This window comes from Euwallacea fornicatus, chromosome 22, assembly GCF_040115645.1.
Source record: "Euwallacea fornicatus isolate EFF26 chromosome 22, ASM4011564v1, whole genome shotgun sequence".
Classification (NCBI taxonomy): Eukaryota; Metazoa; Arthropoda; class Insecta; order Coleoptera; family Curculionidae; genus Euwallacea; species Euwallacea fornicatus.
Window position 1 is genome coordinate 618396 of NC_089562.1, and position 11716 is coordinate 630111.

At 34.0% G+C, this 11716-nt stretch overlaps 5 protein-coding genes and 1 long non-coding RNA gene across 10 annotated transcripts; 4 read left to right on the forward strand and 2 right to left on the reverse strand.

Moving 5' to 3' along the window:
- The first annotated feature begins 18 nt into the window (after nucleotides 1–18).
- Nucleotides 19–791, forward strand: LOC136346093 (uncharacterized). The gene is made up of 2 exons (XR_010733257.1): nucleotides 19–382; nucleotides 444–791. It is a non-coding gene; the product is annotated as an uncharacterized lncRNA (long non-coding RNA).
- A 703-nt stretch (nucleotides 792–1494) lies between these two features.
- bonsai (28S ribosomal protein S15, mitochondrial) lies at nucleotides 1495–2707 on the forward strand. The gene is made up of 3 exons (XM_066294940.1): nucleotides 1495–1944; nucleotides 1999–2442; nucleotides 2493–2707. The coding sequence occupies exons 1-3, from the start codon at nucleotides 1754–1756 to the stop codon at nucleotides 2671–2673; spliced, it is 816 nt and encodes a 271-aa protein (XP_066151037.1). The 5' UTR covers nucleotides 1495–1753; the 3' UTR covers nucleotides 2674–2707.
- On the reverse strand, nucleotides 2701–4583 carry LOC136346083 (ribonuclease H2 subunit B). The gene is made up of 5 exons (XM_066294937.1): nucleotides 4273–4583; nucleotides 3874–4104; nucleotides 3687–3826; nucleotides 3319–3634; nucleotides 2701–3272 (listed from the first exon to the last, which is right to left on the reverse strand). Exons 1-5 carry the CDS (start codon nucleotides 4355–4357, stop codon nucleotides 3088–3090), a joined length of 957 nt encoding a protein of 318 aa, XP_066151034.1. The 5' UTR covers nucleotides 4358–4583; the 3' UTR covers nucleotides 2701–3087.
- An 846-nt stretch (nucleotides 4584–5429) lies between these two features.
- Nucleotides 5430–7832, forward strand: LOC136346096 (dual specificity protein phosphatase 21-like). 3 transcript variants are annotated; one of them, XM_066294964.1, is made up of 4 exons: nucleotides 5430–5731; nucleotides 5867–5941; nucleotides 6001–6277; nucleotides 7341–7832. In XM_066294964.1, the coding sequence occupies exons 2-4, from the start codon at nucleotides 5937–5939 to the stop codon at nucleotides 7686–7688; spliced, it is 630 nt and encodes a 209-aa protein (XP_066151061.1). In that variant the 5' UTR covers nucleotides 5430–5731; nucleotides 5867–5936; the 3' UTR covers nucleotides 7689–7832. The 3 variants fall into 3 exon arrangements, with proteins under 3 accessions (XP_066151061.1, XP_066151062.1, XP_066151060.1); XM_066294965.1 differs by having other exon boundaries at nucleotides 5433–5731; nucleotides 5867–5952; XM_066294963.1 differs by lacking the exon at nucleotides 5867–5941 and having other exon boundaries at nucleotides 5438–5731.
- On the reverse strand, nucleotides 7694–11693 carry LOC136346097 (translation machinery-associated protein 16 homolog). 2 transcript variants are annotated; one of them, XM_066294968.1, is made up of 5 exons: nucleotides 11673–11693; nucleotides 8412–8488; nucleotides 8198–8346; nucleotides 8003–8143; nucleotides 7694–7950 (listed from the first exon to the last, which is right to left on the reverse strand). In XM_066294968.1, exons 2-5 carry the CDS (start codon nucleotides 8417–8419, stop codon nucleotides 7811–7813), a joined length of 438 nt encoding a protein of 145 aa, XP_066151065.1. In that variant the 5' UTR covers nucleotides 8420–8488; nucleotides 11673–11693; the 3' UTR covers nucleotides 7694–7810. The 2 variants fall into 2 exon arrangements, with proteins under 2 accessions (XP_066151065.1, XP_066151064.1); XM_066294967.1 differs by lacking the exon at nucleotides 11673–11693 and adding an exon at nucleotides 8550–8689.
- On the forward strand, nucleotides 8957–10904 carry LOC136346095 (endoplasmic reticulum lectin 1). 2 transcript variants are annotated; one of them, XM_066294961.1, is made up of 6 exons: nucleotides 8957–9721; nucleotides 9773–9999; nucleotides 10072–10095; nucleotides 10150–10291; nucleotides 10351–10547; nucleotides 10598–10904. In XM_066294961.1, exons 1-6 carry the CDS (start codon nucleotides 9112–9114, stop codon nucleotides 10847–10849), a joined length of 1452 nt encoding a protein of 483 aa, XP_066151058.1. In that variant the 5' UTR covers nucleotides 8957–9111; the 3' UTR covers nucleotides 10850–10904. The 2 variants fall into 2 exon arrangements, with proteins under 2 accessions (XP_066151058.1, XP_066151059.1); XM_066294962.1 differs by lacking the exon at nucleotides 10072–10095 and having other exon boundaries at nucleotides 8959–9721.
- Nucleotides 11694–11716: the final 23 nt, after the last annotated feature.

The window sequence follows — 11716 nt, forward strand, 5'->3', positions numbered from 1 at the left end:
AAACCGCGATCAGCTGATTCTTACGAACAAACATAAACATTTGTTTACATTCATTTTTAATGTAATTGTTAAAATAATTAGGTTCTTTAATCAAATTTTTCGATAAATTTCAATATTACAACGAAATCTAAAGCATACTTGTATACATTGGCTTAATCATAGTGGGAATCACAATGTCTGTATAGAGGTATATCGTTTAGTTTTTGGAACACAGATTTATAGATAATAATAATGATTATTGTGCGCTCTAGAAGCAAATAATATGGCAAGATTGCTTTAAAGTATCTGCTCTGTGTGAATAGTGCTTGAATTCATAAGTTAATCAGTAAGGTGGACAGGTACATATATATGTGTTAAAAGCAAAGAATTAACTAATGCAATAGTGAGTTTTGAAGATTTCACTTCTGCAACTAAGACTAATTGCGTGAATATGTGACTTTCAGATATTTTATAACACATAACCTGCTTTTTAAGAAGATAAGATTAAGAAATATAAGGAAATTCTTGTATGAGCACCTTTATTCATTGTTGCCATAATACTATGGATTTGGTTTTTATCCATTTTGTGTTCTTATTAGCTGATGTAATAGTTATTTGGCAATTGAGTTGTGATCTAGAATATGCAAAATATCCTTAAGGAATTGATTGATGGTGATCATATGAGACGTAATATTGTTCCTATAAAAACTAAATGAAGTGGGACATCCTTTGATGTCTGGGATCCATGATAGAAACTGTAATCACATATTTTAGTTAGATATAATAAAAGACCTATTAAACCGTTGTTATTATATCTGTCTTTTGTTCATATTAATTTAATAAAAAATTACAACCCATTTATAAGAAACTTTTATTCATCAATCTGTAATCAGCTCCTTTACAAAATACAATTAAAATAAATAACAGAATTTTGGCTCTAAATGTGTAAAAGTTATAAACCACAATTGTAATTAGACCATCAGTTTGTTTATGTATCTCACATCTTCATATGACAATGTATAATGATTTATTAGCAGGTGAATGTTTGTGTGTGCTAGAGAATGTGGATCCGAAAACTAGTTTCTTTGGTTTGCTGGATTCAGTCAGTCAGTCAGTTATTGAATGAACAATATTTTTGTGATATGTGAATTCTCATAGACTACTGGACATGGAATATTGTATATATATAAATAAGAGTGGAACAAGTATAGCGGACCATTTCCTGAAATAATTTGTACATATCATATCAAATAGCTACGTACAACACATCATATTATTTCCAGGTTCATCCACTTCAAATAACAATCGCATTATTTAAAAATTGTCTCTGTTACATACTTTAAATATCCAGCTTTTTCTAAACATATTGCTATTAGATTTTCATTCAAATAAAAATACATAGATGCATAAGTTATATTTATCATTCAGGTACGCTAAATACCATTCAGTGAAAGTTCAGAAAGAAAAAAAAAACCATGAAAGTAAAAATTTGGGAAATTTGTAATCCACATTGATGTGGTATATCTATCCTTGTTTACCTTTCGGTATTTACGCTTTTTAACTTTTCATTACTTTTTTGAATTTTAAATTAGTCCTTATCGTGGATTATGAAAATTTTAAATTGAAATTACACAGGGCAAATATGAATACAGTAAAAAAAATGTTTTTCTTAGTGCTTTTCAGCAGCGTCCATTTTGCATCTATAAACTTGTGATCCTAACCTTTAAAACCTAACCAGTATATTTTTAATTAATTCAAAAATAGTGAAAAAAAAATGAATAAAATATTTTTATTTCAAACTCAACCGCAGTTAATAGGTCTCATTGTAAGGTCTTATGCATTCAAATCCGACCTCAAAATCAAGTGGATACGTCCCGAAAAAATTCCATGTTTTAAACCTGAAAAATCTGGAGATTTGTCCTCCAAACCCCCCATAGATAAAAACCAATATCTTCTAGAATTCAGGTAAAATGTCCCTCTTTTATCACTTTTCGGTGTTAGTCATATTTATACTTGTAGAAATTCCAAAGAATTAGAAACTGCAAATGACTATGTGAAACGTTTATTCACCCTGGAATTCAACCCAAACAAACAGTCGCAAAAGGTTTATTTGCAGGAGAACATAAATAAAGTCAAAAGACATGAACATGACAGCACATCCATTGAAGTGAAATTGGCCCGATGGACAGGTCAAATCCGTGCTTGGCAGCAGATAATGGAGCGCTTCCCAAGAAACAAATACATAAAAGTGAATCTGAAAGAATTGATTGATAAAAGGAAAAAGCACCTAAAATACCTGAGGAGATGGGATTATAAGAAGTTTGAATGGATCTTAGAAAAGCTGAATTTGGTTTACAAACCACCACCTAATGAATTTAAGTGGATTACCAGGAAGGATTCATTGAGGAAACTTACAGATAAATATTGTGAGGATGTCAAACAAGAGAGGCTAAATTCTTTGAGGTATGTAATTAAAGGTAAACTAGCTTTTTCATAAAATAATGTGGACTTAGATTGAAATATGAGAGTGAGCAGCCAGCCTTCTTGGAAGAAAAAATCCGCAGTTTGGAGTTTATCCGAGTTGAGCAAAAGGAGTGTGGAGTTGAAGTTACTGTGAGTCAAGAGGAAATTAATGCTGTTAAGGTGCAACTGGAAGATTTGAAGAAGAAAAGAGTGGTGATGGAGGAATATTGATTATTAATAATAAAGAAGTTGATTCAATACTTTTTGATTAGCTTTCTTTGAAATAAAAGGGACTTGAGATTCAAAACAAGGTGTTGTTACTGTAAAATTGAAACATTTCTAAGGATACTAAGACAAAAAAAAGGAACATTTTCCAATTATGGACAACAATTAATGATGACTGAGGCTTCTTAATATTATAACACTTAGTTCTTACCTTTCTAATTCACTACTGCAATGATAAATATACAAGAGCAATGGCTAATTTCCTATTACATTTATAACACTTAAAAATAAAAGCATCAAAAGATCTAGTTTCTAACATACAGAACTAAATAAATAAACCTCAAGATACATCGTCAGTCTTAACAGATAAACTATCAAATAATATCGCACCTTCATGTGACCAAACAACAGACAAAACTATTAACTTTTCTTGAAAAATGAACTAATAGTTTTGCTGCTGCTGGCCGCTTTAGCTCTGGCCTTATCTTTGGCAGTTAAACTGGGAGGTTTAACAGACTTAACCTCTGGCTTAGTCAAGTCTAAAATACTGCTGCTTGGCCCCTTAGTAGTATCCTCTTCAAGTTTCAATTTTTTCTGCTCTTGACCTGCGAAAATTTCTCAGTGCTTAAACAAAAAGGTTACCAAAGTTACCTGCTGTGCTTGTGCTCTTTCTCTTTAAGGTTTGTGGTGCAGCCTCATGTTCAGGAAGGCCCAAGAATTTCAACAATTTGAGACTCAAGTCTTCCACAAGATATTCTGAGACAATGCCATGTGCATAACGCAAATAAGCCTCATGATCAACAGCCTCAGGCTTAGAGGATTTGATAAAATTATTGGATACTACCCCTGATGTGCCCACATGAATGTTTTTTTGCTTTAAAATTTCTGCTACTCGTTCTGTCTTCCTTTTTAGCCAATTTAGAGTTTTATCCTCATTGTATTTGAATGCATTCAGCTCCTCATCTCCCTATATTAGTAAATCCCTATACTCAAAAAAAGGTTCAGATATAATTTTTTACCTTTTTATCAGCAATCATATTTAGATAATTCAATCCACTGGATTTCAACAATCTTTCAGTTTCAGGAAACTCTTCATCTCTTAATAATTGATCTAATGGTTGAGCATAAGTAGTGCAGTATTTCCTTAAATAGGGTAAAACTATAAAAGCAAAAAATGCCACTTCAAAAATAATAAAAACTTATCACCTAAAAAGATTGGATCAATAGGGGTTGACAAGTGCAATTTGCCATCACTTTTAACAGTTTCATCTATAAACCAAGACCTCTTGGCTTCATTAAAGGTCAAAACCTCTTGGACAGAATTGTTTGCTGGTGAGAACAAGAAAACTGCAGATTCTCCTGTGTTTGGGTGTCTTAATGTGACAATGTCAGGAGTACCTGTGCCTGTGTATTGTTCCGATAATTCAAGGGCTTCACCTATTAAATAAAATTTACCAATTTGGTATTAATAACATATAAATATAGGGATTATAAAAAAACTTCCTAAGGATCAATCTAAAAAGCATAAAGAGGGAAGAAAATATAGGGAATTAATACAATATGAAAAGAATTTTAAGGTATTTATTTGAGAAGTTACAAGCCTACCTTTGAGTAGAAACACCCAGGTGTTTTCCGACTGCTGCAAGTTGGTTTTAATACATTTTTTGGGAGAAGACTTCACGCGGGGCATATTGCTACAATTCAGTGGGTAGTTCTAATAGAAATTCCTCAATATTCACTACACTGTTGTTACATTATAGGAATTTAAATATGAATAAATAGAAACTTTGCCATGAAAATAATGAGAAATATTTGAGGTTATATTATATCAAACAAATCGAAAACACTAAAGAAACGTCATTCGTTTCTTCTTTCCTAAAGCACGTGATCTAAGAAATCTCTCTTTGTTTAACAATAATGTGAACTATAGGGTCTTAGTAGGACGTATGTCGTGATTTAGCAAAACTGTTACGTCGAAGGTAAAATGTGGAAGTTGGGGATTTGGAGCTACTTCTTAATAGGTGACGCCACAGTAGTGGGCATCATAAATATACATAGCGTAGCGCCATTTAAAAAATTATGAAAAAACCGTTACGCCGCACGTCATTTTGAATTCAAATATCGACTTGTGATGTATCTTGTTAAAAGATATTTTAGGCTCTTTCAGAGTATGGAAAAATATCTGGAATATTACATTTAGAACTCTGAAATCACGGTCAATTTCTGCTAATCCGAAAGTTGTAATACATTTCGTACACGATGAAAAATTCAAATTCTAATTTTAAAAATGTTGAAAAATTTTAGGTTTAATCACTTTGTAGAAACATTCAATATAGAAGCTTCTGTTCGGAGTAATTGTTGAAAAGCAAATATCGGCGATTTTTGCTAATATAGAAAAACAACAGCCTGCTTGTATTAATGACGCAAAAACTAATTTTTTTCGCACTCACTACCTACACGAAAACATAAACTGTAGACGCCGCAGGTGTACTGTAGCAACGTATTTAAGCTCTAAAAGTAGAAGAATGACGCCAATTACACATTCTGCAGTCATGATTAACAACTACTCACAAGATGGTACGCGAAAAACGCACTAATCTCATCCAAAGATGATTTTACCCTTTTAAAATTTGCTCCATTTCTGCGTCCTAAAATTAACTGAAGAAGGTTTCGCAATAATAAGAATGGAACAAGAACAAATTCCGTTCCAAATGCCGATGAACGCACATGTGCTCCCGCGTTTCCCAAAATATTCCCACACTTAAACGATCTGGTTGCAAACACCGTGCGGAATGCGGCCGAAATATTTTGTTTACACGAATATCTCGAAGGAATCCGCGACGAGTGCCCCATCGGAAAATAGCCAGGTAAATGCGAAATTCCGTGACTCAGTCGTTTGTCGGCGCTCGCTCCATTCGGAACTACTCTTCTCTGGTATTTTTGTTTTTATATTGCTTTAAAGAGACATGGAGAAGGCCCAGAATTATGATGTCCCTAAAAATAGGGTGCCTGCAGACATCGTAGATAAGGGCAATGGTGTTGCTCAAGCAGCCTACAATCAAGGGTAAGTGTTGCTGGTATCTTTTGTTGCGATGGTCAGTAAACAATTCGATTATTATTAATGGAATGCTGCATTAAACGTTGCTATGATTAATGGTTTTTGTGCACACCGAACAGTTTAATAATAATCTTTCGCCAGGAGTCCGCCGCGGGAATCATTGATAAGCGGAAAATAGAGGCGTCACTTGGCGCTCGCTTTGTAAATATTCATGGTGTACGCGCACGGTATTTTATTTTTCTGTGTAAAAAAAAATCATCAACAACGATTTCCAGATTTATGTACCAAGACTTGAATCCGGCCCTCGAGATGGCCCTTCGGAAGAGCCACATATCAGTCTTGACTGACCACTTAATCCTGACCTCTGCAGCTTTCGTGAATTCCGGGATAATCGACGCTATAGGGATCACTTGCGTAATCAGCGCAGCCCCTGAGCTGCCTATAGTGCCCCTCAGCGAAGAAGTCACCTTGTTTCATAGAGTAAATGTGCTGGATTCTTCAGACTCCAATATTAGCCAGTATTTCGATGAAGTGTCGGATGTTATTGAACAGGTGAGTGCCAGGGGAATTCAATCGTCTATTTCATAGAAGAGGGGAATCACTCGTCGCTGCAGAAACGTTTGAAAATTGTTTGTTGAAGGGGATTTTCAAAGGATCAACTTTGATTTGGCTATTTTTGATTAATTATAAATTAAAATTTCAAATTTTTGAAAACGTGTAATTAGAAATTAAAAAAAAAATAACATAAAAATGTAAGGAGAGATCTAGTCGTTGTGAACAACAAAAGCTCTCCTCAAATTTAGCCGTCTTCTTAGTTGCCGTTGTATCTAGCTTCTTTACTCGTAATGAATTCATAAAGACCAATGCCACAGACAAATAATAATCCTTCCATATGGTCGAATGATCATTTACTAAGCTGTGCAAATGTACGTTTCGAAATGTAAACTCATTAATTGTGTTTGTTTGATTGGCTCGCTATAAATAGCCATATGAGGCTTTGTGGGTCCGTTAAAAGCGCATTAATAACATCAAATGCACAATACAGAGAACCTGGGAAGTCAAAAAAAATTCGTCGGAACAAAGATACAATCTCACATGACCTATTTCGACAAAAAATCTTGTCAATGAAGGATATGCACTTGCATCCTCAATATACTCGATATATTACAAGCCGCGAACTTGTTACTTTCGTGATAATATAATCAACCCCGAATAGTTGATTTTGAGACTTTAAGTGTTCAGAAAAAAAACTTTCTCAATGACTTCCCCACTCGGGGCTAACAGTCAAACACCTGGTACAAACCCAAAGGCTGCCAATAAAGCGATTTTCTAAAAATAAAACTTATTATTCACGGTCTCCACTCATTTGTTTAAAAAGCTCTAAAATAAATTTTAAATTCGATGTGACACACGAACAACAAACCAAAAAATAATTTCAGCCTTGAGTTTAGTCAAATTAAGTTACGGTTTCGTCTCGCGGTCATTAAGGCTTCAAAATGCTGATATTCGAATTCCACAGGCCTATTAATGATTGCTATTTTTAACGCATTTTTTCAAAATTTTACTTACAGTTCAATGCCAGATTTTAACAACTATACGTAATATTTTCCATCAGGTTGCCGCCTCGGGTGGACGCACTTTGATTCACTGCCTAGCAGGAATTAGCCGTTCTGCCAGCTTTTGCATCGCCTATTTGATGAAACACCGAAGAATTTCGCTTTTGGAGGCCTACAATTACGTGAAAGCGCGCCGTCCTCGTATAAAACCTAACTGTGGTTTTTTCAAGCAACTCATAAAGTATGAGAAGAGCATATTCATCAACAGTACTGTTCAAATGGTGTTCAATGACTTTGTGCAAATGAGCATTCCTGATGTGTATGATAGTCAATATAGGGTAGTACGGAGGCCTAAGGGGAAGTTTAGAAATGATTCTCAAAACAATTGTTGCTTGAAAAACATTTAAAGATATAACATTCTAATTATTTATTTAATAACACTGTAATTGTTTTTTATGTAACAAAACCTTTATTCTCTATGGGACCAAATGGAACTTTATTTTCTTATTGATTAATAAAAAATAACATACTATCTGTTTTTATTGCCCATATCAACTTGTAAGTTTGAAACACTGAACCTCCTTAACTTAAAATTCTGTAAATATCGAAGCTCCCCATTCCAACTTTTCAACATAGTCAACTGGCTTTGATTTAATAAATCTGGCATTTCTAAGAACATAATTTTTTAAATACAAAAACTTTCAAAATAAACTAAACTTACCAATACCGCAAGTCTGAAACTCCTCTTTCTCGTGCTTTAAGGTCATATTTATCACGTCCTGCCTGCTGGCGTGTTGCCGATTCTTTCTCTGTCCCACTGAGTGCTTTAATTTAATTTGCTCCAATTCCTCATTAAATCGCCCTAAGATCATCAACCATAATACAACCAATCTACACATTATAATCATCAATTCACCTAAATATTCTTGTATTAACTGCGCTACTATTGTCGATGTTAGGCAGGATAAGTTGGGGTCCAAATGGTCTCGGAACCATAATAGTTTTTCACCCAGTAAGTTTTGTTTGATATATGTGGCAGTCTTGATTTTTTCCTTCATTGATTGCCTTATGAAAACAATGAGTTTTATGTGGAAAATTTAATCTTATATCTACAAGAAAATTTGAAATACCGTTTCATGGTTTTGGCCAGGGCCTTAGTTTTTCTGCTGTTTGGGTGTTTGCATTGCTCTAGTTGCTTTAGTTTTGGCTGAAACACATCAAAGTGGAATGAAATTAAAATTAGTAATATCGAATTGTGTGTTTATTACCATTTTAGTTGGTAAATATTCCTTTCAATTAGTTTAAATGTTTAACCAGATAGTTTTACTAGAAAAACCAACAAAACATAACCTAGAAGTAGAGAAGAAAAAGTCAAAGTATAGCATATATATGACAAGGTCAAGTCAATTGGGATATATGCTTGTGTGAACAAATGTTCCTAAAATTAACGTAGCGATGTTGCTTATTTGTACTAAACCTGAAACCCGACTATATTAAATTTGCATGAATAACTAATTGATTGAATATAGCTAAGAGAAAAAGAGAGAGGCTAATTATGACTTTAAAAAAATTTAATAATAAATTAATTCTTAATTCTATTCATCAGACCAAAACAGTACTTCAAAAAACAGTTTGGTGAACGCAACGTCGCAATCAGCTGTGTTCAACGTTTAAAACGTCAAATTTTACATATCACAACATGTCATCTCCTGAAACCATAATTCTTAACAACTTTTAATTTATATTTGCAATAAAATATGTTGTTTCTGCTAAGTTATTGAAGATGTGTTTTAAGTGCGATATGTTCAAGTGATACCGAGTACAATCACCATGGATTGTAAAACATTTTTGTTTTGCATATTTTCTATTATATTATGTACGGAACATGACGTTGAAGGCTTTGATGACTCGGTTCTGTTCGATTTAAACTTCCCCGGCGATTTAGGTCTGGTAAAGAGTGATGATTATTCAGAAACTATGGTCGTTACGTCCTCCCTGAATGAGAAATACCAGTGCTTTCTACCAAATATAATTAAAAAAGAAGAGAGCCCATTAGAACCCTATTTAGGCCCAAGCCCACTGGAACTAATATCGCCGTTGTTTGCTCAAGGTACATGCTCCTACCGCCTGGAAAGTTATTGGACGTATGAAGTGTGCCATGGAAAATACATACGACAATACCACGAAGAAAGGGAGGGCCAGAAAGTTAAGATGCAAGAGTATCTTTTGGGAAAATGGGATGAAAAGCACTTTGAGGGGCTACTTGAGAAGTCTAAACTTGATAGAGATGATTTGAAAGAAAATGTCGTGATTAACACAAAAAAGATTGACAATGTTAATCTGCCGTACTTCGAATTAACCATGGAAAATGGCACTGCCTGTGATTTAAACTACAATAAGCCCCGTACCACTAAAGTGGTCTATGTGTGCTTTATTCATGGTATTGTTTACTATCCTAAATGTGAAATGTTTTAATCTGGTTTGTTTAAAGGTAAACATGAGGTTTATCTCTTAAAAGAGACTTCAACCTGTTCGTATGAAATCATAATTTTAACTCCATTATTATGTTCCCATCCAAAATACAAGCCTAAGGACACTGACGATCTGAAGATTAACTGTATTCCAATGGAGGGGGCCTCTGACGAACCATACAGCTTGAGGAAGCTGAAGTTGGAAAGTGCTAAATTGAGGAAAAATGCTGAATTTGATAGGCTTAAGGTAAGTAAGTCTAAGTACTTACTAGAATAGGCAAACTGTTCTCAAATAATTTGTTTTTCAATACTAAAAAAGAATCAACAAAGTGATGGATATAAGGTATATTAAAAGAAATTGAAAATTGTGTGATTGTCATTTATAACTGATGTAAAGGTGGAGTTAATTCAATTTAAAACTGAGGATGCTGTGACTGGAGGGTCTGAAAATAGAAAATCACCCACATTTTTGAGTGCTAAAGTGGGGGACACTGGTCCTGTTAAGGAGTTCTTGCAAGGAAAACATTGCCTTTATGGAGGTAGTTTAGACAAACTCTGGTTTTTCTGTTAAGTTGTAAAATAAAAAAACTTCTTTCAGGCACTGGATGGTGGAAATTTGAATTTTGTTATGGTAAATCTGTAGAACAGTTTCACATTGAACGGGACGGATCCAGGACTGCAATCAATTTGGGAGTGTTCAACAAGCAGAAGCATTTGGAATGGATTAAAGAGCATCCCCACAAACGACCCAAACCTGTGGAAGCGCGGAAACAAATTTCTCATTTTTATTCTGAGGTTCGGATTTAAAGAAATTTATAAAAATAACAATGAAACGTTGATTTTAGGGTAGCGTTTGCGACAAAACTGGCCAGCCTCGTCAAACGGAGGTGAAACTGAAATGTTTAGAGAACGCGGCGAATCCATCAAGCGTGTCTCTCTACCTTCTAGAGCCGAAATATTGTGAATATATTCTGGGCGTTGAGTCACCTCTAATATGCCAGATTCTAGATAAAGTAGATGATGACGGCTTGGTTCGGGTTTCTCTTGATTTTGATGAAACGGAATCGGATACCGAATATCCCTCGTTTACGCTTTGATTGTAGAATCAGTTTTTGTGATTTTTGTGTTAAATAAATAAATGGAAATTCGAAACTTTATTATCTCCTAAAAAAAAAAGATAAGACCCGGTTTTCAGACTCCTGGTAATTTTGCCAGCAAACAGTTGTTTTATTTCTATTATAAACTATAGATATACAAAGCACAGTTTGATGGAATTTGGCCGAATTAGTTAAATTCCATAATCTTTTCCTGATTTCTGGTAAATATTCGACATCTGGTAGATTTGGAACGCCTGACCAAAATCTTTATTGTTTTGAGTTAGTTAAAGTTTGATTTGATCAATTTGGACGATTTATGTATGTTTAGTATCCATCGTATGCTCTCATACCTAAATAATAGTTTTCTACAGTTTTAAATCAAATAAAGAAAATTCATCGTGTTTTAATTTACACGAACCCCAGTGTCATAGATTTGAACAATTTAGTTAAATTTCACATGATTTTTAAATTCTACATTTTTGCCACTGCAGCTTATGCCTATTTTTTTCTATATTATTTTTCCTAAACCTTCTGTTATTTATCCTTTTTACACATTTTTTCCTAGAAATTCTAAACTTGATCTAGTTCTCACAGAAAATAAATCTATATTGAATAAAAATACAGTTTTACGGTTTTTGGTGAGAGAAAACGTGGTTTCTTGTGAAATTTTTACTCTTATTTTCTCTTTTACTATTTTTCCTAATTTTTACTGCTTACTGTTTACTCTTAGCTAAGATTTGCGGCTCTGCTGTTATTTAAATTTACAGTTTGCATGTACATTGACATTGAGCCACTAGTCAAAATCTCTCAGTAGTTGTCTTACCTCATAACCTTGTAGGAATCACAGGGCTAAACCGAAGACATGGG

Excerpts from the sequence above, each read along its gene's own strand:
- bonsai (XM_066294940.1), top strand. The coding sequence starts at position 1,754 with ATGAATAAAATATTTTTATTTCAAACTCAACCGCAGTTAATAGGTCTC. Across the intron at positions 1,945-1,998 it reads CAATATCTTCTAGAATTCAG|AAATTCCAAAGAATTAGAAA; the intron begins GTAAAATGTCCC and ends TTATACTTGTAG. Across the intron at positions 2,443-2,492 it reads GAGAGGCTAAATTCTTTGAG|ATTGAAATATGAGAGTGAGC; the intron begins GTATGTAATTAA and ends ATGTGGACTTAG.
- LOC136346083 (XM_066294937.1), bottom strand. The coding sequence starts at position 4,357 with ATGCCCCGCGTGAAGTCTTCTCCCAAAAAATGTATTAAAACCAACTTG. Across the intron at positions 4,105-4,272 it reads CTGGGTGTTTCTACTCAAAG|GTGAAGCCCTTGAATTATCG; the intron begins GTAGGCTTGTAA and ends TTTATTTAATAG. Across the intron at positions 3,635-3,686 it reads ATATGATTGCTGATAAAAAG|GGAGATGAGGAGCTGAATGC; the intron begins GTAAAAAATTAT and ends TTACTAATATAG.
- LOC136346096 (XM_066294963.1), top strand. The coding sequence starts at position 5,634 with ATGGAGAAGGCCCAGAATTATGATGTCCCTAAAAATAGGGTGCCTGCA. Across the intron at positions 5,732-6,000 it reads CAAGCAGCCTACAATCAAGG|ATTTATGTACCAAGACTTGA; the intron begins GTAAGTGTTGCT and ends AACGATTTCCAG. Across the intron at positions 6,278-7,340 it reads TGTCGGATGTTATTGAACAG|GTTGCCGCCTCGGGTGGACG; the intron begins GTGAGTGCCAGG and ends ATTTTCCATCAG.
- LOC136346097 (XM_066294967.1), bottom strand. Across the intron at positions 8,144-8,197 it reads GTTAATACAAGAATATTTAG|GGCGATTTAATGAGGAATTG; the intron begins GTGAATTGATGA and ends TGATGATCTTAG. Across the intron at positions 7,951-8,002 it reads GTTTCAGACTTGCGGTATTG|AAATGCCAGATTTATTAAAT; the intron begins GTAAGTTTAGTT and ends TTATGTTCTTAG.
- LOC136346095 (XM_066294961.1), top strand. The coding sequence starts at position 9,112 with ATGGATTGTAAAACATTTTTGTTTTGCATATTTTCTATTATATTATGT. Across the intron at positions 10,096-10,149 it reads AACAAAGTGATGGATATAAG|GTGGAGTTAATTCAATTTAA; the intron begins GTATATTAAAAG and ends ACTGATGTAAAG. Across the intron at positions 10,548-10,597 it reads TTTCTCATTTTTATTCTGAG|GGTAGCGTTTGCGACAAAAC; the intron begins GTTCGGATTTAA and ends CGTTGATTTTAG.